This window comes from Doryrhamphus excisus, linkage group LG15, assembly GCF_037039965.1.
Source record: "Doryrhamphus excisus strain RoL-2023G ecotype Guam linkage group LG15, RoL_Dexc_Guam_v1.1, whole genome shotgun sequence".
NCBI classification, from domain to species: domain Eukaryota; kingdom Metazoa; phylum Chordata; class Actinopteri; order Syngnathiformes; family Syngnathidae; genus Doryrhamphus; species Doryrhamphus excisus.
The window spans coordinates 2,004,400-2,029,943 of NC_136371.1; the positions used below are offsets into that span (position 1 = coordinate 2,004,400).

At 43.4% G+C, this 25,544-nt stretch overlaps 4 protein-coding genes across 5 annotated transcripts; 1 reads left to right on the plus strand and 3 right to left on the minus strand.

Annotated features, from left to right (window-relative positions):
• The first annotated feature begins 470 nt into the window (after positions 1-470).
• Positions 471-6,685, plus strand: zbtb39 (zinc finger and BTB domain containing 39). Its single transcript, XM_078796773.1, has 6 exons — positions 471-574; positions 1,208-2,095; positions 2,162-2,261; positions 3,470-3,567; positions 3,642-3,998; positions 5,409-6,685. The coding sequence occupies exons 2-6, from the start codon at positions 1,229-1,231 to the stop codon at positions 6,360-6,362; spliced, it is 2,376 nt and encodes a 791-aa protein (XP_078652899.1). The 5' UTR covers positions 471-574; positions 1,208-1,228; the 3' UTR covers positions 6,363-6,685.
• Positions 6,686-7,035: 350 nt separating this feature from the next.
• Positions 7,036-10,327, minus strand: ackr5 (atypical chemokine receptor 5). The gene is made up of 2 exons (XM_058051859.2): positions 9,155-10,327; positions 7,036-9,088 (listed from the first exon to the last, which is right to left on the minus strand). Exons 1-2 carry the CDS (start codon positions 9,413-9,415, stop codon positions 7,970-7,972), a joined length of 1,380 nt encoding a protein of 459 aa, XP_057907842.2. The 5' UTR covers positions 9,416-10,327; the 3' UTR covers positions 7,036-7,969.
• Positions 10,328-11,083: 756 nt separating this feature from the next.
• Positions 11,084-19,160, minus strand: pip4k2ca (phosphatidylinositol-5-phosphate 4-kinase, type II, gamma a). 2 transcript variants are annotated; one of them, XR_013629832.1, is made up of 11 exons: positions 18,686-19,160; positions 18,180-18,277; positions 17,246-17,342; positions 16,581-16,730; positions 15,375-15,521; positions 15,235-15,273; positions 14,901-15,014; positions 14,363-14,627; positions 13,280-13,383; positions 12,814-13,201; positions 11,084-11,450 (listed from the first exon to the last, which is right to left on the minus strand). XR_013629832.1 is itself a non-coding variant. In XM_058051860.2 (10 exons), the coding sequence occupies exons 1-10, from the start codon at positions 18,842-18,844 to the stop codon at positions 13,121-13,123; spliced, it is 1,254 nt and encodes a 417-aa protein (XP_057907843.2). In that variant the 5' UTR covers positions 18,845-19,160; the 3' UTR covers positions 12,518-13,120. The 2 variants fall into 2 exon arrangements, 1 of the variants encoding a protein (XP_057907843.2); XM_058051860.2 differs by lacking the exon at positions 11,084-11,450 and having other exon boundaries at positions 12,518-13,201.
• Positions 19,161-20,781: 1,621 nt separating this feature from the next.
• igfbp6b (insulin-like growth factor binding protein 6b) lies at positions 20,782-24,582 on the minus strand. Its single transcript, XM_078796718.1, has 4 exons — positions 23,670-24,582; positions 23,039-23,073; positions 22,400-22,519; positions 20,782-22,158 (listed from the first exon to the last, which is right to left on the minus strand). The coding sequence occupies exons 1-4, from the start codon at positions 24,004-24,006 to the stop codon at positions 22,045-22,047; spliced, it is 606 nt and encodes a 201-aa protein (XP_078652844.1). The 5' UTR covers positions 24,007-24,582; the 3' UTR covers positions 20,782-22,044.
• Positions 24,583-25,544: the final 962 nt, after the last annotated feature.

The window sequence follows — 25,544 nt, forward strand, 5'->3', positions numbered from 1 at the left end:
TCCTTAGGAGGGCGCTAAATCCTCCTATCCTCAATGACGTTTAATAGTTCTGATATTTGGATTAAAAATTAAAAATACAATACAAATTAAAATACAAATTACATGCATAATTATTTAGGAGTCCACATTTTAACGCTACATATTGAATTTCTAATCAGCGTTTGTAAAATGTTGCCATTAGCATTTTTAACTGCATTCTTGGTTCTTCCTTAGGAGGGCGCTAAATCCTCCTATCCTCAATGACGTTTAATAGTTCTGATATTTGGATTAAAAATTAAAAATACAATACAATACAAATTAAAATACAAATTACATGCATAATTATTTAGGAGTCCACATTTTAACGCTACATATTGAATTTCTAATCAGCATTTGTAAAATGTTGCCATTAGCATTTTTAACTGCATTCTTGGTTCTTCCTCAGGAGGGCGCGAAACCCATGTTGGATTTACTCCCTGACGTCATCACCGCGCGACACATATTGCGACGACGAGTGTTTTTTTCTACGTAACGGCCGCTTGACACCCCTGTAAACATCACCAAGGAGCATTCAAAATCACCACCAACTTAATGGGTAAGGTTGAATCATAGCAAAAAAATTGCCTTTAAATGAAGAACTGGATTTCTTAAAATGATTTTTGTAACGATTTGGTCCTTATTTAACTTAACGGATTTGTATCTAACTACACAAACGTACCATAGCTAGTACCAATAGGTGTGTTAGACACACATTCAACGTGAAACATGAGGCGTCAAAACAACGATGTAATTTGACATTATTGTACCATTTTTCTGGAAGAATGCTGTCGTTGTATTTGTATTGTTAATGGTATTAAAACGACATTACTCAAATAATTCATACTGTTACTTAATGTTCAATAGATATTTTTTTACTACAGCATAATAGCATAATAGCATAGTGGCCTGTGGGACCTACTGTATATAGTCGTTATACTATACAAGAATTCCAGATGGATTGGTGGCCTAAAGTATTTGAGAACCTGTTACATTTATCAGCACATATTACAACTCCTTATTTCTGTTTTTAATAATAATATTAGTAATGCATTTTATTATTTATTCGTTGAAGAAACCCAATGACACTGTACATAGGCTCATTTAAAAAAGCAACACAAACAAGATGATTAAATGGTAGAATTATCCCGAGTAAATGGTAATTTGACTGATGCATGTCCTCCTTCATTAGGGCTGTAGAAAAGCGTCAGGGATGAGGATCCGTCTCGAGGGTCCGGGCCATGCTGCCGGCCTCCTCGCCGAGCTGAACCGTTGCCGCCAATCCCGCCGCTATTGTGATGTGTTCCTACAAGTTGGCAACCGCACTTTTGCGGCACACCGCGCCGTGCTGGCCTGCGCTGGGACGTACTTCAACAACCTGTTCACCCGCTCTCCATCCAAGTCCACCGCCGCCATCTCGTTGGAGTTTATTTCCCCCGCCAACTTTGAGAAACTGCTGACGTTCGTGTACACTGGCGAGATCTTGACAGATCTGATATCTGTCGGGGTTATTTATGAGCTGGCTGAAAGGTTGGGTGTCAGCGAGCTGGTGAGGGCATGTCACGCTACCTTCCCAGACCTGCGGGGCTCCGTGTCTTCAAATACCAAAGCGAGTAGTCCAGGAGAGGTCCCGGATGCTCCTGTGGTTGTAGCAGGCTCCTCGGGGGCCAACATCAGTACAGCTTCAGTTTCCGCTTCCCCTGTGTGTTCCTCTGCTGCCTCCTGCTCGTCTATATCATCGCCTTCAGCCCAAACTCCTGCCACCGCCTCCTCGCCTCACATTCAAGCTAAGATCGAAAGGGCGGGACATGAAACCACCGCTGGGGCTCTGTCTTTGGACTTCAAGGTAGAAGACATCCAGTCTCATATAGGATACGGGCAAATGTCTGCAGAGGTACCAGGACAGTGTCCTTCAGCCAGCGGATGCAGTGACATGCTGCCTCTGGGGTCCGTGCTGAAGAGCGAGCAGAGACTGGAGGACGTGGAGAAAAGTGAAGGCGACACGGTGACAAGTGGCAATATGGCGCCGTCCGCTTTGTGCTCTTTCCCAGACTCTTTGGTGCAACCATCCTCCTCGGGGGTGCCCGTTGGCAGCCTGCAGGCGGGGGTGGTGGGGGTGGTGGGGAGTGACGTGGCTGACACTGAGGGGGACAGCCAGTTGTTGTACGAAGAAGGAAACGAGGAGACGCAGACCCTTCAATGCAACAGCACAACCGAGGAGGCGGAACAGTGGAGGCAACTGGCAGGTAATAGTAAAGGTTTGGTATACTAAATGGTAAATAGTAAAGGTTTAGTATACTAAATGGTAAATAGTAAAGGTTTAGTATACTAAATGGTAAATAGTAAAGGTTTAGTATACTAAATGGTAAATAGTAAAGGTTTAGTATACTAAATGGTAAATAGTAAAGGTTTAGTATACTAAATGGTAAATAGTAAAGGTTTAGTATACTAAATGGTAAATAGTAAAGGTTTAGTATACTAAATGGTAAATAGTAAAGGTTTAGTATACTAAATGGTAAATAGTAAAGGTTTGGTATACTAAATGGTAAATAGTAAAGGTTTAGTATACTAAATGGTAAATAGTAAAGGTTTAGTATACTAAATGGTAAATAGTAAAGGTTTAGTATACTAAATGGTAAATAGTAAAGGTTTAGTATACTAAATGGTAAATAGTAAAGGTTTAGTATACTAAATGGTAAATAGTAAAGGTTTAGTATACTAAATGGTAAATAGTAAAGGTTTAGTATACTAAATGGTAAATAGTAAAGGTTTAGTATACTAAATGGTAAATAGTAAAGGTTTAGTATACTAAATGGTAAATAGTAAAGGTTTGGTATACTAAATGGTAAATAGTAAAGGTTTAGTATACTAAATGGTAAATAAATAGTAAAGGTTTAGTATACTAAATAGCACAATAGCACAAGCCTAGAAATTTTCAATTGTGTGTAAAAAGTGTATTGCCCCACAGCTTGGAGACCCGAGTTCAATCCCACCCTCGGCCATCTCTGTGTGGAGTTTGCATGTTCTCCCCGTGCATGCGTGGGTTTTCTCCGGGTACTCCGGTTTCCTCCCACATTCCAAAAACATGCTAGGTTAATTAGCGACTCCAAATTGTCCATAGGTATGAATGTGAGTGTGAATGGTTGTTTGTCTGTATGTGCCCTGTGATTGGCTGGCTAAAAACAACTATCGCCCGAAAACAGCTGGGATAGGTTCCAGCACCCAACACATATACATATTGTTAATACTTGAATGCAGCCAATACATGCAAGACAGCTGGGATAGGCTCCAGCACCCCCCGCGACCCTCGTGAGGAAAAGCGGTAGAGAATGAATGAATGAATGAATATCAAACATGGGCTGAACAGCGGAGGAGCGGTTGGCGCACAGGCCTCACAGCTAGGAGACCCGAGTTCAATTCCACCCTTGGGGCATGTCCATGCTCCTTTTTGCAGGAGATATCATTGAACTGAGCGATGATGACAACTTTATCGAGGATGACGAAGACGACCTTGTGTGTTTGGAAAATGGCGAGACAAAGTCAAGCCTCCAGGTATTATCGACCTTGATGAAGAGTGTTTTATACACGCATGAAGTCACTAAACATGACATATTTGTCCATTGCAGGGCCCAGAGGAGACACTGTCATGTAAAGCCTGTGCGGCCCCCCTCCCGGCGGTCGCGGCCGCCATCAGACGACACGCCGAGACCCACGTGACCGAGCCGGGCCAGTGCCGGCTGTGTGACGCGTCATTTGCTGACCACGCAGCCGGGGTGTCCCACTCCCTCACTCATGTCGGGGTGCAGCTCTTCACCTGTGACATGTGTCACCTGGAGTTCTGCAGCCAAAACAAACTGTTGCGTCACCAGCGGCAGAGTGCGGCCCCTTACACCATACCGCCGCCACAGGCCCCCACCGCCGGCAGCCAGGGCTCGGAGGTGCAGTGTGGCGTGTGCACAAAAAACCTCAGCAAGGACTTCCAGGTGGGTGAACGAAAACAAAATGGCAACCCGCTGCACACATAAATATAATACATAAACATAAATACACCACTTGGTGGCGCTGGTGTTCAATCTTCAAGTTTGATTCTATAAATTGGATCGACTTGAAATTTCAGTAGGGCGAGTGGTCAGCACGCGGGCCTCACCCGAGTTCGATTCCACCCTCGGCCATCTCTGTGTGGGGTTTGCATGTTCTCCCCGTGCATGCGTGGGTTTTCTCCGGGTACTCCGGTTTCCTCCCACATTCCAAAAACATGCTAGGTTAATTAGCGACTCCAAATTGTTCATAGGTATGAATGTGAGTGTGAATGGTTGAATGGTGCCGGGATAGGCTCCAGCACCCAACACATATAAATATACATATTGTTAATACTTGAATGCAGTTAATACATGCAAGACAGCTGGGATAGGCTCCAGCACCCAACACATATAAATAGACATATTGTTAATACTTGAATGCAGCCAATACATGCAAGACAGCTGGGATAGGCTCCAGCACCCCCGCGACCCTGGTGAGGAAAAGTGGTAGAGAATGAATGAATGAATGAATGAATAAATATCAAACATGGGCTGCACGGTGGATGAGCGGTTAGCGCACAGACCTCACAGCTAGGAGACCCGAGTTCGATTCCACCCTCGGCCATGTCTGTGTGGGGTTTGCATGTTCTCCCCGTGCATGCGTGGGTTTTCTCCGGGTACTCCGGTTTCCTCCCACATTCCAAAAACATGCTAGGTTAATTGGCGACTCCAAATTATTCATAGGTATGAATGTGAGTGTGAATGGTGCTGGGATAGGCTCCAGCACCCAACACATAAATATACATATTGTTAATACTTGAATGCAGTTAATACATGCAAGACAGCTGGGATAGGCTCCAGCACCCCTCCGCGACCCTTGTGAGGAAAAGCGGTAGAGAATGAATGAATATCAAACATGGGCTGCACAGTGGATGAGCGGTTAGCGCACAGACCTCACAGCTAGGAGACCCGAGTTCAATTCCACCCTCGGGGCATGTCTGTGTGGAGTTTACATGTTCTCTCCGGGTACTCCGGTTTCCTCCCACATTCCAAAAACATGCTAGGTTAATTGGCGACTCCAAATTGTCCATAGGTATGAATGTGAGTGTGAATGGTTGTTTGTCTACATGTGCCCTGTGATTGGCTGGCCAGTAGTTTCTTCGTCAACTTAAAAGGGGAATTCTGATGAGTTATCATGATGGCATTATCCCAGGAAGTATGAATTTTGACTTCCTACACGTAATCTAATAACGCCACATCCACAAATAACATCAAGCCCCTGAACATGAACTAATTCCGATGTTATCCGATATGGAAATCCATTCCACATCTCCTGATTGGTACCCTTGTTTGTTTCATGGATTTTCTCCTCAGGCGGTGAGAGACCACATCCTGAGCCACGTGTGCCCCCAAAGCCTGAGCTGCGGCGTTTGCCAGCTCCCCCAGCTCTCCCTGTGCTCGCTGCTGTGGCACGCCCTCACCCACCTGTCGGTGCCCGTCTTCACCTGCCCGCACTGTGCCCGCTGCTTTGCGGAGCGCCCCGTCCTGGAAGCACATCTGACCGCACACGCCGAAGAGTCGGCCGCCCTGGAGCAGGAGGGCTACAGAGTCGTAACAGTTGGCGGAGCGGGAGAAAGCGTTTCGGGAGCGGAGGAGCTGAATTGCTTCCTGTGCCCTCAGACATTCCCTACCTCATCCGCCTTCCTGTGCCACCTCAGCCAGCACGCCCCTGAGATCCCAGGGAGCGGCGGAGGACGCGTCGCAGGTCACGGCTGGTCCGGCAAGCGTAAAGCTGACCAGCCACCCGAGTGTCCGCAGTCGTCTTGCTCCTCCTCCTCTCCACGAGAGAGCGGCGGTCTCGTAAAGATGAGCAACCGGAGCCTCGGCGTAGCAGAGAAGTATTATCACGGGCCGTTACACGGCTTGACGTCTGCGTCCCTGACCAATGGGTGCCCGACACAGGACGGCGCCACTGGTGCCGTCGGCGTCCGCGGGAAATGGTACCGGTGTCGCTACTGCGGGAAACGTTTTGCACACTCAGGCGAGTTCACGTATCACCTGCGCATCCACACGGGAGAGAAGCCCTACCAGTGCAAGGTGTGCCTGCGCTTCTTCAGGGGGCGCTCGACCATGATCTGCCACCTCAAGACCCACGCCGGCGCACTCATGTACCGCTGCACCGTGTGCGGCCTCTTCTTCTCCACGCTGAAGATGATGTCGTCTCACCTGGAGCTCCACAAGGACCAACTGCCGGCCCACTTTAACATTGAGCAGACTTTCATGTACAATGACCACTCGAAAGAACCGCTGTCCTCCATGGAGACCTGATTCCGACCTCCGGTAGGGTAGAGTAGCATTTAGCATCAAATGAGGATTGATTTGAATGTGAAAGTGAAAATGATTCAAACGTCTTCATCGGAGCATAAAGATTATTTTCCTACAGTTCCTATTTTCACACATGAAGCAATTAAAAGCATGCTTTTTGAAGAATGTAACACAACTTGATTGACTTTTGTAGATTTGTCTGACCTCATATTTATGGTACTGTGACACTTATTTATGATTTTTTTAATGCCTTTATACATTTCACTCTCATTTTGTAACACTGTCCCGCAATGCCTTTTATTAAAAAAAAAAAAAAATCATCAAGGAACCAGATGCACCAAAGAAGTCCGTCATTGATCCTGTCTGATGCTGCACACAATAAAAGGCCAGTGATGACATTTCTACCCCAGTAAGGCGGGGCCTCCGCTGCCAGCAGGCTACGACCTCTGACCTCTTTTAAAGCCTTGCGGTCTCTTCCTGCTATTGTACAATCCGGGGGGGACGAGCACCACTGCTTCCTTTCCCTCCACCTTCTAATCATGAAAACTGTCGAGTGTGGCACATTCCACGTTTGGATGTAAACAAAGAACAACTCAAGCATTGATAAAATACTATATGACCCCCCCCCCCCTTCCCCTCCATTAGAAAACAACATCCTACACAGGTTTTCCAACTTCAGGAGTTTTATTTAATATTTTAGAAAGTTGCAACAGCAGACTACATAAGTATTATCAATAACAGTCACCTGACTATGGAATGTTTAGTTGGTTAGACATAAGGTTACTATTTAGGCATTGAGAGCAGTGGACACAGGCTTGCTTACAATACTGTTTTTGGTACTGGATTTACTTCATAATTTATACGATTAGATTTAAAAATGATCAGGGCACAATTAAACAATACAAGTCAGTCATATTTCTGTGAAATCAAACATGGAGGACACGACATCAAACTGTATTTCCGGTATGTGTTGTTTTCGTGGTCCCTTTAATTTTTGAGCGGTAGATATACTTGGGAGTGGTTGTGTGTCACGTGACTTGAGGTCTCCTGGTTGGTCGCTACCATATTTGGAAGAGAGGGCGGGAGCTACAGCGGATGCAAGGTTGGCTCTAACTGAAAACAGGTTAGCATTATGATTAGCATGATTTAGCATGAAGCTTGTACAAAAGTAGTGTCAATACCGTCTTATGTCGTAATTCTTGTGACCGAAATGATCACGGTTGTCAATGTTATGTGTTTATATTTTCTGAAAATACGCCCAATTTTCAGTTTAGAGTTTTTAAATCATTTAATTATTGTTTCACGCTTACTTTAAAGCCGGAAGTGCATTCTTTAAATTGGCCGCTAGGGCGCGACTCTATTAGACTTAGAATTCGTTTGTGTGTGAAGCAGGCGTTTCAACGTTTGTGATTGATTGCTATTGATCACCACGGTCATATCAGCAAGTCTCTACGTATTAACATTGATTGACAAAATTAACCTTGAGCTGTACAAAAGAAAACGATAAATCAATATAGCAGTATAACTTCTCTCATCAGTCAATAGAGGTTTCAGGCACCTTTGAACCCTGCGTTTGCCACCTTTGATGCAGTTTTTTTTTTTTTTATTGATCATGACCCAACATCAGACTGACTGGTGCTGGCGTTACTTAATTTGCGCTGCTTCCCCTTATCGCCCCTTCCTCCGTTTGCTGCGTTTGGTTGTGTCTCCGCCGCCGCCGCCGCCGCCGCCACCGTCGCCGTCGCCTTGTCTGTCGGGCTCTCTCTGGGTATGTGGCTGACCACGGTGTTGATGAGGTTGTCACGGAAACTCTTGCTAAGAAAGTTGTAGAGGATGGGATTGGCCACGCAGTGAAAAAGCGAGAGGGTTTGCACCACGCTGAAGGAGAAATAGATGACCTCCACCATGTTGCAGCTGAAGAGGATGGGGTGAAGGTCATCGATGATCATGAGCGACATGATCAAGTGGTAGGGCAGCCAGCACACGACAAACACCAGAGAGTAGACGTGCACCAGCCACACGTCTCGCCGTCCTTGCACGTCCGGCGCCGTTCGAATGGCGCGAGCGATCAGCACGTTACAAGTGATGATAACCGTGGCGGGGCACAGGAACTGGAAGATCAGGCACAGGAACGCCACCGAGACAAACCACTGGGTGTAGTTGTTCTCGGGGAGCATGTAGCAGCCCGGCTCATCCCACTCCAGGAGATCCACGTGGATGTTTTCCAGCAGCGCCAGGAACAAAGAGAGCAGCCACACGCCTCCGCAGACGGCCCAGCGGCGCCGGCCCGCCACCGGGAACAAGGCTGGGAACGAAGGCCTGGTTAGCGACAGGTAGCGCTCCAAGGTCATGAGGGCCAGAAAGAAGGAGCTGCTGTAGAAATTGATCCCGTAGATGAGGTTGGTGAGCTTGCAGAGCAAACGGCCCCACAGCCAAACCCTGTTGACGGTCACCTCCATCATGAAGAAGGGCAGCACCGTGATCACCATCAGGTCCGACAGGCTCACGTTGAGGATGCAAAAGAGGACCCCGTTGGCGGAGTGGCGGCGGCGCCAGTTGACCCAGACCACCAGCAAGTTCTCCAGCAGGCCCACTACGAAGATGAAGAGGTAGAGCAGGAAGAGGCAGACGCGGCGGTACTCTGCATCCAGCTCCAGGGTGCACTCGTAGACAAACCACGGCGTGACGTTTGAAAACAGCGAGTGGTTGAGCTCGTCGCTACCCATTATCTATAGTTAGGAGATCAACGTTGATTAGCACTACACGCTAAACACACGCCAAACATGTCATGGTACCTCGTCAAATGATGAATGACGGAGGACAAATCCCTCCTGATGCCTCCTTGATTTTGTGGTCTTCGGAACCCGGGAGTCTGCAGATACTCGGTGACACCTTTTGTGCTCGGACGTTGGCGGATAACTGAGCTGTCGAGCTGTTGGGAACGTCTTCCCTCCCATTCCGACACACACACACACACACACACATTTAACAGGACATCCTCTGTTGGTGTGGCACACTAGTGGGACACTAAAAGGGCTTAGCGCTCTCAATAGCATCTGTTTTGGAATGCTTGTTGTTTTTTGGGTGCGAATTACACCGCAGTAGGAATTTCGAACAGATACAAACAGGCATTCTGTCTTGAATGGAACAATGTCAGGAAATGGAAGTGGAAGGTAGTAAGTGGAGAGAAGAGGAAGGAGGATCTTTAACGTCGATGCTCACAAACACTTCCAGGTGTCGAGACGCGACTTAGCGGCCTGATGTAAAATAACAAAAAATTTATGTTTTGTGCAAATATTGTACACCCACCTATCTCAGGGAAGAACTAAATTTGAAACACTTCTATGCTAGGACTAGGTTAAAAAGCCATAGCTTTTCAGTATGTGGAATCAAACTATGGAATGGATTGAGTAAGGAAATCAAACAATGCACAACGATGAGCCAATTCAAGAAACAATACAAGCAGTTGATGTTTGCTAAATACAAGGATGAAGAGTCTTGAACCAGTCATGATGTGCTATATATATCACTATATTGACACGCACTATGGTACCCATTATGGCATTGGATGCTCATATCACCCAGTACTTCGGTACGAGGTACATTATTAAAAAAAAAAAATTAAACTGTATTAGAAAGCAGGAAGTGAACAAATGTAACAGTTACTGATTGTAAAAGTACCAGATGGACGGGTAGGATTTAATAAGCTTTGCTTCTTCCTACTCCTTTTGGACATGTGGAACTGGGAACTGATTATGGGGTGCATTCAATTGTAATCTGATGCATGTTCAAATGAAATAAAACCATTACCATCCATTTTCGAGGCCGCTTATCCTCATTAGAATATGTTTAAGCTAGGAGTGCTCCAAATCGATCGGTATTGGTCGATATCAGTGAAGAAGGACGGTAACGACATCGGCTGATACTTGCTTTGGCTCCGCCCCCACTGCAGCATCCAGAACAAGCATGTCTGCCGTGTGAGTGATAAAAGTTCTGCACCCTGAAAAAACGTGCCTTAAAACTGTCTCACCGGGTGGCGCTTTGAAAAGCTTTGATTGGTGCGGCGTTGCCAACGGCAAGGCACGTATAGACAAACAACCATTCACACTCACATTCATACCTATGGACAATTTGGAGTTGCTATTATATTCTATATACTTATGTACAGAGAATGACAAAATATACTAAATAAATTACCACGGAATGACAAAAAAAATCTAATAAACAACAATAAACACATAATATTAATAACTATTTAAAGAGCAATGCCACATAGCATGATGGGAAACGGCACTAGACTTATTTGGTATATTCTGCTGCTACTCCAATTTGGGCAAATTTGTAAAGGTTGCACAGCACAGCTAGTAGAGTGCTTGGTTCCAGACCCAACGATGGTTGATTTGATTCCTGATTTACTCGATTTACTTCCATTCTACATTTTAGCATATTTCCACAGCATTTCAGTCAAGCTTCAGCTTCCGAACGACTCCTGTGTTCATTAAAAAATTTCGATTTTCGCACCTTTTCAAACCGTTAGCTTAACTTCTGAATTTTCTGAATTCGCAATGTCTGTTGGTTTTGAATCATCTGTTTAAAAAAAAAAAAAAGGACGTTTTGGAATGGCCAAGACCATTGAAAATCTATGGTTACCTGAAGAAGGGGGTGTACACATGAAAGAGTCAACATGCCCTGCAAACTCCTTCATACCCAGAGAGACTAATTGCTGTCATAAAAGGGAACTTGAATTATTACTCTAATGATGTGCAAACCAGCATTGTCCCCAGTTTACTTATGCATCATTTTGGGAGAAAATGTTTCCATTGTAAAGAGGACTGGATTTGACGTTCTATACCTCACCGTGGTCCTACCAGCTTGGCCGACAGTAAAGGTCACGGCTTCCCAAGCAAAAACAAACATTTATGTTGGCCAGACCCCACGCTGATTAAGGGACACTGCTCCTATTGCTTCTCCGAAATTGTCAGCATTTTGCGACTTAGTGACCCTTCAACCAGGCCACTCATCCTGTCTCCAACCTATTGTGTGGGCCGGTGATGATAGAGTTCTACCAGTCAGCATGTTCTGTCTTCTCTCCTATGACAGGAAGGAAAGCAGTCAGCACAATTCTATCTTCTGACACAAGTGAGACAAATAATGGTCCCTGACCTCCTCCACGGTATGATCACAAACTTCACACAACACCTACAGCACACCTGTCCTGCATGGTTACCTTTTACTGCTCTTAAAGGGATACCACGCACAAAGTATAATAAAGACTTCGCAGGCATTTTTTTTTTTGTAAAATATATTTTGGTCAAAATGCTGATTTGCAAAAATACAACATGTGCAATGAATCATTGAGAACGAGGCCTCACACGGCATGTATAATGTACACCGCCATGACACTTTTTTTGGAATGCTGCATTGTGTTAAGGCCCACCGATTGAAGCTACCGCACTGAGAAATGACACATCAGTCACCAAATCTGAAAAGTTACAATACACAGACGACAGTTCTATTGCTAGATGTTTTTCCTACAACGCATTCCATCTTCAACGAGTCAAAAGTTAGTCGGTAGACTCGTTTCTTCTCATATGGAATTCTGCATCACACGGAGCCAAAATGATTTGTGAAGGCAGGACTTAATAGGTTCGCTTGCCTTGTAGCAGCAAAAGACATGCAGGCTGGCGACTGTGTTCACAGACCTACTGATATGAACTGAATTTGTCCAATGAATCCCAACGCTTCGCTATGCCCTTGAATTGTAGTGTGATCCTTTCAAAGGGTAGGTTCCTTTTGCGCTATTCTCACATTAATTAATTGCACAAAGTGTCAATTCTGCTTTCATTCACACACATTTGGCACTCGCTGAACTGTATTTGATACCTACCCCCTTTTAAGACGAGAAATTAACTTCTGTGATATTAACTTTCTTGTTGACAGTTACAAAGTACATATGAATACCTTCATGTCTGCTGTGTCATTTCATTTGATATGGCTACCTGGGATGGGTTGGTTTGTAAACGGTCATTTCGATGCAAGCTAAGATATGTCTTCATCATTGAGCTGCAAGACTCTTAATTAAGACTTGTGAGTCCCAATCGTCCGTCGTATGTGCACGCGCCATGGACATGTACGTGTACGTGTACGCCAGACAGTGGTGAGCGGAAGCCATGAACGCCAATAGTTTTATTCTGCATGAGCAAAAAAATGTTGAATTTCAAATAGTGATAAATTTAGACATATTTGTTCAATGTGTTCTTTTAAACCACTATTGGTAACACATGTTAGCCGGTGGTGTTCACCTATGTTAGTGTCATTTAGAGACAAATGCCAATGCCAATTTGAATGAAATTAAGCAAAAGCGACCTCTAGTGTTGTAAATGGAAAAGTAAAGAAGGGCAACCTTTTGTGCATTCTTATTAAATAGGTAAATAGGTACAAAGTATCAATTTACCTTGGAAAATGCCGCCATTTTCTGATTCCAAAAATTCCAAAAATCAACAGAACAGCAAAGGGAAAAATCAGTTGTGATGTGTTCTAATACACTGAACACTGATCAACGTCACTTATAGCTGAAGATTTACCTTTTCAAGAGTGCTTAATATCTATACGAAATCTTAAAAATAAACATATGAATATGAAGTTGACTATATATCTACACATTGGAAGTAGTCTTTCCTCATATCAACACTTTAAAAATATTTCCACATTATTTTTGGTCAATGGTAAGAGGCTCCGAGTGTTGCGTTTGCAGTTGGATTTTATGCAAAAATGTTCGAGATGAAGTCACGGAATCGTTTGGCATATTGCTCTGGGTGTACGGTGGAGATTTCGGCCCCCGCCTGTGGAACAGAAAGAGACAATGTCGGCATCAAGCAATACGTGCAAATAAGCCATGCAACACTAGTCTTCTTACTCACCCCGTGTTTGACGGTTTTGGCTGCGTGAGCTGCTTTCTTTTTGGTGTCATACTGAGTCAACACATCAATCAGACCCATGAAATAGACCTCCCTCTGAGGGGCTCCTGGAACAGAAAGGCAGACAATCAGGACGCCATTTTCATGTAGATTTTACATCAATAGACGTTATGGGGTGTTTCGATTCATCTACTACATGAATGTCCATCCATCCATTTTCTATGCTGGAGCCTATCACAGCTGTCTTTGGGCGAGAGGCAGGGTACGCCTACACCTTCAACCTGAAGTTGCACTTTACTCAAACTTAATTCAATTAAAACATGAATACATTTGCCCGATTCCTTTACAAAGGGAATCTAGGATGGAAAATGTCAAAATTTTACATCCATCCATTTTCTATGCCGCTTATCATTAAAATCGCGGGTATGCCAGAGCCTATCCCAGCTGTCTTTGAGCAAGAGGCGGGGTACACCCTGGACTGGTGGCCAGCCAATCACAGGGCACATATAGACAAACAACCATTCACACTCACATTCATACCTATGGACAATTTGGAGTCACCAATTAACCTAGCATGTTTTTGGAATGTGGGAGGAAACCAGAGAAAACCCACGCACACAAGGGGACAACATGCAAACTCCACACAGAGATGCCTAAGTGGAGAATGGAACCCAGGTCACGGGTTGAATTTTTGGCAAAAAAGATACTGAATCGATTTAATGATACTGAATCATTTTGGATGGTATCCTATCAATCATTATCATCCTTGAATAGTATCGGCAACCATGGATCATGATACAAATCCAATCATTATTAAAATAGATTGTTACACCCGGAATAGCCACTACCATTAACCATTAAAGCTTATTGTCATTGACAGTTCATCTTTTCACTCCTCTAATTGTAACAGTGTGATATTCCCACGAGAGGCAGATGATGTTGCTTTTACAGCCTCATATTTTTCATCTTTGGGTTTCTACAGACAACCATGTCAGCTTTTCCATCGCTCAAGCAGGAGCGAGTCATTAAATCCAAGGCCAAAGCATGGCCTTACGATTTCACGAGGGTTCATCCAAATATGATCACCTGGGCAGCTGCTGAGAGCGTACACGTCCACGTAAGGGTCAAACTCCCCGGGTCCAAGAGGTTTGCAGGACGACATGTAACCAGCTATTCCCTCTGGAGAGGTGCCGTAAGATCCCACAGTTGGGCCTGGTGCCAAGCCGTTCTCTGCCTCCAGGTCTTCCTCGTTGGAAACCTCCTCACCTTCCTCCTCATCTCTCTCAGCTCGGCCTATATCGTGGATACCAAGCAGCAGGCTGTAGTCCATGATCTTCAGCTTCACCAGGAACTGCGCGGGAACAAAAAAAAGAGGAGCTCTGGAAAATGTACTCAAAAGAACACTTGTTTAAGTATTAAATATTTGATAAATTTCCTATGAAATACTCGTTTTCCGCATCACAAAGACGTTGTCCTCTTTAATAGGACATATTATTTAGATATTTGATAAGCTTTAACGGAAAAACTTCCTCTCCTAGACTTGTAAGACACCAAACGTGTGAGCTGCCACTGTGTGGTGGAGGTGAGCAAGGCAAAAAACAGCAAGGCAAGTCACATGACCAACCTCCACATCCCGGTTTAGTTTCTCCATGAACTTTTCTTTCTGCTCCTCTGTGACGTACACCTTCTGCATGTTGTTCCTGAAGTCCATGTCCTTGAAGGTGGGAAGTTCCTTACCCTGTTTTGTGCAATCCACAATTGAAGCGCAGTCAAAATACAGTTTTTGGTGGTAAAAAGGTCAGTGATGATCTGCCAAAACTGACGGCCATTTTTAAACAGTAGGCTGTTCCCAACTGCTTTGGTTTAAAATGTGCAATAATAGATACAGGAAGTGGCAATGCGATATAATGAAGTAAAGTGCCACATAGAGGGTTTAGAGGGACACTAGTGTCTTTTACGCGTTCTTTGTCGCTTGCTTCACGATCCACCAGAGAACCCTGCACAACAAAAAAATAAACAACAAACAAACAAAAAATACCACAATTAATAACCACATCGTAGAGAAGTGATAGCAAGTGATGAGGATAGTTTCCCTCACCTTCAGGTCATACTTCCTGTGTACAACCAGTCTGTGGCTGAACATGTTCCTCATCACGATCAGGTAGGTCTCCTCACTCTCTACGCTGACACGGTACATTCCCAGGAACTGAGGCAGCAGGGTGCTCCCGTGACACTTGACTATGTGCTGTGAGAGATGGAAACAAAAAGATATAACTTTGGCTGTCCATTTTGGGGCACTTTATATCCTAAAGTTATGGTTAGCCTCACAACCCTTGTTGGAAACATCCTCACAGTTCAATGTAAGAAAATCGTTTGGCGAGTGGTTAGCATGTTGGCCACACAAGTTGGGAGATCGGGAAGCCCTGGGTTCGGATCTCTGCTTGGACATCTCTGTGTGAAGTTTGCATGTTCTCCTCATGTGTGTGGGGGTTTTCTATGGGTTCTCTGGTTTCGTCCCCCATTCCAAAAACATGCTAGGTTAATTGGTGACTCCAAATTGTCCATAGGTATGAATGTGAGTGTGAATGGTTGTTTGTCTATATGTGGATAAAATGGAGGGATGGAAAATCTTTTGGTCTTTTGACAATTTCCATCCTTACTGAAATTATACACACACCGGGTTGGGCGATATGGACCTTAGCATATAGTATCACAATATTTTTTGGATGTATCAAGATACAACGATATAAAACAATATAACATTTTTATTCAGCAGTCTTGTATATCTCGGGATATCCCAACCAGGATTTTATGCTGCGGATACCAATAACGACCACACACATGCAGTGTAAATGTTTGAATGTACTACTGGCTATTTTAGGCGTCACCAAGGTTTTTTCTTGTGAGAGCTACTTCTACAAAATGAAAATAGCCAAGAGACTTTTGCAACATTTACGTATTTTCATAGCTTAGTTTAAGCCAAACAAAGCCAATATGCTTGTTTTACCACAACATCCGTCCTTTTTCCACTGATATCAGCCGATACCGATCTGTGGCCAATCGATCAGAGTACTCCTACTTATTCCCCTTTGGACTATAAACTCAGAAAAAGGTATCGTAAAAAGTAGGCAGCACCTTAAACATCGTTTTTGTATTAAAGCTGGGAATTGTCTGCCTTTTAAAATATACTGCACAAGAAGCCTGCACATGAACATCATTTTATGCATTTACGAAATTGCACGGATTTGAATTCTCTTACTTTGAAGGATGGGCACTCAGACCGGAAGGAGAGGCCAAAGCTCACCTGGTGATACTCTGACAGGATGCTGTGCATATCTGCTACATCCTCACTGGAGATTTGCTTGATGATCAACGTGCGGTCATAGGAGTTAAGGAGCAGACCCTCTCCTCGGTCATCAATGGTCCTTGTCGGAGGGCTGCGAGTCAATGACACCTGAGGGGTTTGAAATAAAGAGTACGAGTTTGCCCTTTGTGTTCAAACATAACATTCATTTAACAGATAATTCTCTTGTGTTGGTCTGCATTTGAACAGTTGACAATAAGGACGATGTCACCAATAACAATACAGATTTCCAAATTGGCCAACTTGACAACGCTAATGAAGTTTTAAACCCACCCCCTTCAGAGAGTTCTTTCTAACACTGGCCCCCCTGTGACCTGAAAGCGGTGCAGACTTACTCAGATGGGTGTCAGGGTGCACCTTGACAATTTTTTGTTGAGGATAATATAATATTATATATATATATATAATATTATCAAATATAATATAATCTACTATTGTACGATGTGATGTTTTCCAATGTAACCTGTATGCATGTTCAAAATAAATTAAACCATTAGCATACAATCGGCAGAGTTGTGACTTTTTAAAAAAAACAGTGTAATAAGTAACTTTCACTGAACACGTACTTCACATCAGATAATAGTATTATCTTGCCCATCACATACCTGATAGTCCAGATCTTCAATACCAAATCGCTCCCTTAGATTTCTGAAGACCTGAGGACAGTATTCCTTGAACTTAAAATGTCCAGGAAGATTTTCTCTGTACAAAAGGAGAAAAAAAGTAAACAACTGTCCAACCATCCTTTGATTTTCTACTGCTTATTCTGATCGAGGTGGTGGGGTGCTTGAGTCGATAACATTTGACATTGGGCGAAAGGCAGCACATATAAACACTTTTTCAGAGTTCAGAGCTGGTTCAGAGTAGGTTTTCGGGGCTTTGGTTTACCGCTATCGTGGTTCCACTAGGGTGCTGAACTGGTGCTGTATTTTTAGTTCAAAATCTTGATGGTGGAGGTGTTACCACAAGCAAACACCAGACTGTTACCGACTGTTTCAACTTTATTGTCTAATTTTTTTTTTGTGCGCGAGAGCAGACTTTAATCTAGTTAAAGGGACAACGTTCAAGAATGAATACTGTAGTCCTAAGTTATTCTTTACTAGAAGTATTTGTTAAATTAGTGATTGCCTAGTAGTGTGTCAAATTCTGACGGAATATGAGTAACGAGTAAGCACTAAGCAACTCCTTGCTTTTCATCTGGACGTCTGACAAAATAAACATTTAAATTGTGTTACTCACACTGATGTGCCTTTTGTTATTTCCTGATTGGCTGCCCAGGACAATAGAAAATGAATCTGGTGTAGAGCCTGTTGACGGCCAACACTGGTTCAATTCCAGCTCTGAACTAAATCTGCATCAGCACCAACGTTCACTGCAGTGGAAAAGCGGTAATAGAGAGCCATTCATACGTCACTAAATGGGGACTATCACTGAACCCCACTTTCTGCACGGACGTCAGGCAAGTCAACCACTACACCTTCAGTAAACTGACGATTATAACTTTTAATTTATTTTAATTTTAGACAACCCAATACTTACTTGTTAAAGAGGTGGTTGTTAACTTTGATCTTAGTGTTGGCCTTAAAGTCATCAGGGAGCAACATGACAGGAACTGGCACCTGGTTGAGGTCGTTAATCTGTAGAAAGATAAGGCACCTCTGTTATTAGACAAACCGGTCAGTTACATGACAATAAACTGGAGCAGGTTTGGTGTTTTTGCCAACACTAAACTTCAACGCCCTAATAGCATTTTTTTCCTGAAGATAAGTCGCTTATACTAATAGTGTATGTGAATTCAACAACTGTCGCCTACAGCTTTCAAAATGAAGGCCATCACACTTATTTACAGTGGGCTTTTTAATCAACATGTTGTACATATATTTACGATAAACAAACTAGCAACCGGCATCTTTGACTATGTGGCGAAACCCTGACCTACCTTAGTGTGGCTACCTTGCTAACGGTGCAGCTAATCATGCTAACTGTCATGGCATGGCAGAAAACACTAGTACACAACGTTAGCACGATAGCTTCCGCCGACTCACCGAGTGATTAACTCCCCACATAAAGACGCTAGGAACAGGGTCGCTGGCTCGAAGCACTTTCAACTTCTGCTGAACGAAGTGTTTCTTTTTCGTCTTCGTTTTGGGCGCCAGGACTACCATAGGACTAGAGGTGGCCGCCGAGTTACCAAGCGAAGCCATGGCCACCACGGACGTGCTTGTCTGCGTCAGCGTCGCGAGAGCTGCTGCTGCTGCTGCTAACAACGTCTTCCTGAATGAAGGCTAACTGTTACTCAGCTAACCGGGGCTAATCTTCCCGATACAACCAAAGGTCACACTTTGACCTCCGAAATTGTGTTACAATGTATTTTAAAGCACAATTTATACTACATGGCTAACTCGTTCGTCAACTTGAACAGTGCTTCTCAAGACATCGAAATGATAATGGTTGACAGCCCATCACCGCCCCCTCCAGCCCAGCGATGTTATTATCAACCACGTGGTGACTTTTTGATTGACAAGAGCAGCGACCAAAGAAAACGATCCAAAAGTGGGCGAAACAAATGGGGTAGCTGCAACCATAGATACACTGTACGTTTGTCTGTCGTTGAGAACAGGAATTACTACGGTGCCCCGGAGGGGTCATGGGGGAAAAAATAAAACAATATGACGAGTAAAAAATACTCTAGCAAAAATTACAGCTCGTATAATAGCAAAATATTTTTGTCAAATCAAATGTATACAATTTACAATGTATAAAAGCTATGTTTAAAATTATAAAATAGCGTCTTTTGTGTGTCGAAAAGCAACAGCGTATCACAGGGAAGTGCATTTTGTGGACGTGGTGAGTCGCTTGATAGATTTACTCCAGTGGGTTGAATATATTAAAATGTATACATACTATATATTATAAAAAAAAAACTTTTAACTAAGAAGCATGTAAATTCGATTCTACGATGTCAAAAACTTGCAGTAAGCCACTAGATGCTTCTTTGTGTATCACATTGTAAATATGCTAGCTCAGGGGTTTAAAGTGGCACGGTGAGCTTCCCCTCAGAGGATATAATACTGTTGGGGCCTGTGGAACTAGCCGAAAAACAGACTTTTGTGGAATTTTCTGCTCACTGTAACCTTTTTTTTCCAAACGAAAATACTTATCGTTTCTAGACAGGCGTTTGGACAGTCACCACATCTCTATTTTTGGGGGTCCTTGTTGGAATTGTTCGAACTTTTCCCACCCACACGGCATCCCTGTTCCCGAATGTCTTTTGGCGCCTCCCAGTGGATGCCTGCCTTAATCCCTGCTCTAGTTTAACCATTTGGCCTAAATAGAGCACTTGGTTCTATGATTCTTAGAATTATGTTTTGAACAGGCCTACCACTTGTCCCCCATTAGGTTGGTGGGTCAGCTGGAGCCTATTCAAGCTGACTTTGGGCAAGAAGTGGTTGCCAGTCAATCACATGACACATAAACAAAACCAACCATTCATACTCTCATATACACCTATGGACTCTAAGGTTTCTAATGAACCGAATATGTTTGAAAATCCCTGGCTTAAATACAGCACTTGATTCTAATATGCATAGATTTTGAAATTATATCAAATTTATTGATCAGGCATATGACCAAGAATGTTTTCATTTTCAATTGACAACACAGGTATTGTAAAAAAAATAGATTGTGATATGTGTAAGTTTGTAAGAAAAGTCAAATTGAATCATGATACAAAAATATAGGTTCATATTTCACGCTTGGCAAATATGATTCTGTTTAATCTTATGCTGGATGGGAGCAGAGGAATTGCCAAGAACAGCAGAGGAAAGCAACCGAGAAAAGATTCAGTGGTGGGAGTTAATTCTGATCATGCTTCCTCCTTTATTATCTGCAGGGCCTTCATTCCATTATCCGTGGACACATTGGATATTCCCTGCTGTTACCTTGGAAACAGGCATGTTTCAAGGCCCTGTGGAGAAGCAGGAGCAAATGATCCTTCATGTGCCGAGTATTAGCTCAAAAACACCACGGGGCTAATGTGCTGTAATGTGTAATTTGTGTCACTGTTGCATAGCCGGGCTGTGAAACGAACGAAAAGGCAAGAACTCGCTCAAATGCTTGTACTTGTATTAATATATGCTTTATTTATTCGTGTCTGTATTTATCATCGTTATGTTTAATGTCCTTTTTGCGCAGACAATCCATCACGGTTAACACATTGGCACAACAAGATTGGTCAGAAATGGAATCAATTCTAATCACACTTAGCACACAATCGACATGGCTTTGGCAAGACTTGGGAAACATTTTTTTTTGTTACATATTGAAATCAGAAGTAGTATGAGTAAACACAATAGTATAATAGACATTCTCAGTTTTAAAATGAAAAAAAAAAAACACAAATAAGGAAATAAAACCATGAGATATAACCAAATGTTGTACAGTAGTTGAATTGATCTTTGATTAGTTTAGCCATAAAGGTGCCCTGAAAGCACTGCACTTCCCCTACATGAAACAAAATAATCTCTGTCTTTAAATAACAAATAGCTGGCAATATAAAAATACATGGCAATATACTGTAGTTCATTAAATAAACCAATAATTCATATATAAAATATATTGACGAGTATAAAAATATGCCTTACATTTTTTTTTTTGAAAAGGATAACAGCCGTACGCTTTTTGTTTGCTACTTCAGAACACACAGTCAATCACAAAAGTCCAACAAATGTACAAACAATCAACTGATAAGCAGTCACCACACCAATTTGACAAATAAAACCAACAGAAGCATCCTGTATAATTTTCATTTTACTTTCTTTTCAGACACGACACACACAAATATATAAGGTATTGTAAGCTTAAAGCAGTAATTAATGGAAAACAGACCCCCCAAATAAATTATTCTAAGAGACATTGATATCAGTGTATCTTTGGAGAGAGGGAGAGAGGATGGCGAGGCTGACACACGTTGGTGTCACATCACCTGCGTAACAGTATTTCAGCCCACTGAGGTCAGAACAAACACAGGCAGTGTCAGCTATCCTAAATTGAAAAAAAAAAGGAAATTAGAAGTCGAACTAGAAAGCCGGAACAAGAGGCAGGGAATAGGGAGATTCTTTGCAGTAATACGGCTTGGATCATTGAGGAAGTTCATGGACCGTTATCATGCTGTGTATCGAGATGGCAACGCAGAGAACATTGCTGTAACAGTTGGACATTCAGGTGGCTGTATTGTCATTCTTCAAAAGAGGACATGAAGTGTGTGTTTCCCAGCGGGAGTGGCTGCTACCTCCTGTCCAGGCAGTGTCTAGCCCATGATAAAGCTTCCCCTCTCCCTGTGCTCCCTTCTCCACCTCCTCTTCCTCTTCCTGCAGGCGTTTTGACAATAGCACATGCTCATCTCTCACTCTCCATCGCATGGTAAAACACCATCTTCTCTGGCACGTGAGGGCACTGGAGTGCCGAGCTCATCCACACACCAGCAGTGGCCACGCTGCATACCTTTGGAGGAGCGGCACTGTGCAAAAGATAAGAGGACAGCAGAGATTGAGTGGAAGCAAGCAAGCGAGAGAGAGAGAGAAAGAGAGAGAGAGAGAAACAGAAAATGGCATGTCATCATAGCGCAGTACCGGTTTGTCTGAGCCCACAGAAGCTCCGAGAGAAACGTGTCAGTTCATTCACAGCTGACAAATCCCACGACGCACAAACGGTGGCGCAAAGATGCTGCAGCAAATGCACAACTAAGTTCCAACATGTACCTGCTTTTTTCTGTAGAACCCGCGGGTGTCACAGTTGGGTATATAGATGTCACGGTCAGACTGGATGATTGTCAGCTCCAAACCTCTCAGGACACTGTTGAGCATTTTGCGGCACGGTGCCTGAGAACAGAAAGGCAGACTCCAAACGTGATTTGAAGCAAAGCTAGAGAGAGCCGCTTCATTCCCTCAGGTGATGGTGCTGGCATCACTTTAGTCACATGTTAATGTAAATCACAAAGAGAGCAGCCATGTATGTTTAGATGTCACATATTGTGTAACATTATATAACCACTTTATTATACAATGCTTTCATTTTTCAGGTCACTGAAGAGATTAAAAGGGTTCTTTAACACTGTGGCATCAGACTAAGTCATCAATAAACTATAATACAGCACACTACACACTAATAATGTACATATTGTGCGTCGGCTTGAAAGTTTCCTGATTGTCATCATGCTAAATTACTTCTGCCGCATAGCAGCACACACATCATGCACCATATCGCCGTGTGTGTACATGCCACTGCAACACCCAAAATGGAAAAGCAGGGTAATAATTCTCATCCATCACCTATTTATCAATGCAGCCTCGCCAGTCACCTTCACTTATCACAGATTACAAGAAAATGACACAACTTACTTTTTCAATGTCACCGCTGTGTGAAGGATGAGGACCTGCAGAGGAAATGACACACCAACATATCAGATGGTGATGAAAGGATCTGATTCATTAACATCAAACAGCAGGATGCCTGCGTTCCACATTCTTGGTGTATCTTTACATCTGTTTGCACAAAACAATTCATAGTCTCTGAGATAATATCAATTAAATATTGGTGGTCAACGGTGGTGAAAAAAAAAAATCATTTCCATCAATGCATTTTTTTTTCCACATAGCAGTGTCTCCGTTTAAACAGTAGATGGAGACCACTGCAATAAAAAGCACTTTGATAAGGATGTAAGTAACAGTTTGGACATAGTGCAAGTCATGCAAATGCAGGCCAATTCATTATTCCTACGTTGTGACCGTATGTTTCAGCAATGAAGCGACATTTCTACTTCAAAATGACAAATGACATTGTTATCCGCGGTGAGGTACTGCAGAGCAGCGCTGGGCAAGAAATGCATGCAGGTTTTAAATGCATTCACTAATTGACCTTTCCTTTTGTCACATGCAATTAAATTAAATGTACAAACGTGTGGATGTTTGCACATGTGATCCCATGCACGGGATCCAATAATGAAATCAATCTACATTGACATGATCTTACCTGTGGGGTGGGGCCTCTCAGTGGGACTTGTCCTGCTGTGCTTGGCACAAATGCCCCTGCCCTGCAACAGAGCCTGAAGGGGGCTGTGCTCCCTTGGCGGGGGAACACAGCGGAGCCCCTTGGCACAGCTCAGGGTGTACACGCCACAGGGCTCTCCCTGGGCCAACACCGTTGTGCTGCCTGCCACATTGTGCTCCCTGGGGGACCTCCCAGCACCGAGTGGATCCCTGCAGCTGGGACAAACCTTGTAGGGGCCCAAACGACTGGCCCCTGTCCGCCATCCACAGTGAACAATTAGCAATAAAACAACGCTAGTTAAGTTACAAAGCAAATGCATTTCTCCAAATTCTCCACACTCACACACTGACAGGTAAATGTGGTTGATGCTATTTCTGTTATCTCTCTCTCTCTCTTTCTTTCCTTCTTTCTCTCCCACCCGCTTCTATACAGTAGCTCTCCTTGGTGCTTTGCCAGTTGAGTTCCCTGCAGTGCCAGAGGAGACAAACGGAGATCGAGAAAGCCACAGCAGAAGCAGCAGCTTTTAAAGATGTGAAAGGCGGTGATAGAGAGTGAGTGAGAGAGGGAGAGCAAGCACAGTTATGACACCTTCAGGGGCTGGGACTCAGAAAGAGAGAGAGAGAAAGAGAGGGAGAGAAAGAGAAGGAGGTGGCAGGGAGGGACAGAGGAAGTGGGGGGTGGATTTTGTCCCCTTTCAGAAATTATCAAAATACCGGCACATTCGCCATTCATCTCATTCTGCTTGCATGCTAAGTAGAAGTCCTATTCCAGCATTAACAGCATCAGGCACCTTTCTAGAATATTTGTCATGGCAACAAATACAAACACACCTCCATAAATACCATTGCCACTGCAATGCCTTTTGTAATCAAACCACAGCTCTCCGTGGGAGACATTTGCTGTGTAAATGTGTAATCCACCAGCTGCTGCTGATACTTCCATTTTCAATAGACTTGCATACACATTAGCATTTGAACCTGAGGAGTAATCATCTGAATTCTTGGGGGGCAGTTCCCACATCTAGAGGAAAGCTCCGTGGCCATCTTGCGTCTAAAAATAACAAAAGCCACTGCCCCGCTTTTGTCATAAGTGGACATAACTGACATCTTCAGCTTTCTCCTCAACGCACCAAAAATGCTGCTCACTTCATTACGCTTTGGGATGATGTCACAATGTGATATTTGTGGTCATACATAATAACGCTGTCAAGTAAATATATCCATTACTCATTATTAATAGTACTAGTGGCATCATTATTATATTATCATTTAAACCACCTGGAAGTTTAACAATTAAAGTGTTGTCCTCCTCACACATGGACAAGAGTGATGTATATTTAAAATTAAAAAATGCACTGTTTGAATATAGAACTAAATGTAAGTGAGTTGTAAAATTGTGACATTTTTCCATCTGATACTTGATATTATACTTTAACCTGTTAACACTAATTCTATTATTAGTTATTAGTATCAACATTTGAACTTTCTCTATTTACATTTTTCCTTTTTGCTACTTTTACTGGGTTTTTTTGTGTACAATTTTAGTTCACGTGTTGCAGGCCAACCCGTGTGCCAAAAGTGGCCCCTGGGCCGCACTTTGGACACCACTGGCCTAATGGGAATGATGTTCATGCACACAGTAAATGAACAGGCATGGCAGAGCAGATATCCCCACTGGTCTCCTGGAATTCTGGGCAACACAAGGCCAAAAATGACACCGCTATCTGCAGCCTGCTGGTCTTATTAATCTTGGCAAAGCCAGCTAAAATCACCTGCTGCCACAAGTTCGCATCAGCTTGCAAACTTCAGCATTAGTCCACATATCTGGCATATTTGGAGAACATTCCAAGACATGAGC

Coding starts and splice junctions, on each gene's coding strand:
- igfbp6b (XM_078796718.1), bottom strand. CDS start 24,006: ATGCATTTGCTTTGTAACTTAACTAGCGTTGTTTTATTGCTAATTGTT. Junction 22,520..23,038: donor ACAGCGGTGACATTGAAAAA/GTAAGTTGTGTC, acceptor TTCTGTTCTCAG/GCACCGTGCCGCAAAATGCT. Junction 22,159..22,399: donor GGTTCTACAGAAAAAAGCAG/GTACATGTTGGA, acceptor TCTTTTGCACAG/TGCCGCTCCTCCAAAGGTAT.
- ackr5 (XM_058051859.2), bottom strand. CDS start 9,415: ATGCTATTGAGAGCGCTAAGCCCTTTTAGTGTCCCACTAGTGTGCCAC. Junction 9,089..9,154: donor GTCATTCATCATTTGACGAG/GTACCATGACAT, acceptor TCCTAACTATAG/ATAATGGGTAGCGACGAGCT.
- zbtb39 (XM_078796773.1), top strand. CDS start 1,229: ATGAGGATCCGTCTCGAGGGTCCGGGCCATGCTGCCGGCCTCCTCGCC. Junction 2,262..3,469: donor ACAGTGGAGGCAACTGGCAG/GTAATAGTAAAG, acceptor TCCTTTTTGCAG/GAGATATCATTGAACTGAGC. Junction 3,568..3,641: donor AGACAAAGTCAAGCCTCCAG/GTATTATCGACC, acceptor TGTCCATTGCAG/GGCCCAGAGGAGACACTGTC.
- pip4k2ca (XM_058051860.2), bottom strand. CDS start 18,844: ATGGCTTCGCTTGGTAACTCGGCGGCCACCTCTAGTCCTATGGTAGTC. Junction 18,278..18,685: donor TGTGGGGAGTTAATCACTCG/GTGAGTCGGCGG, acceptor ATCTTTCTACAG/ATTAACGACCTCAACCAGGT. Junction 15,522..16,580: donor TCCTGTCAGAGTATCACCAG/GTGAGCTTTGGC, acceptor CATCTCTCACAG/CACATAGTCAAGTGTCACGG.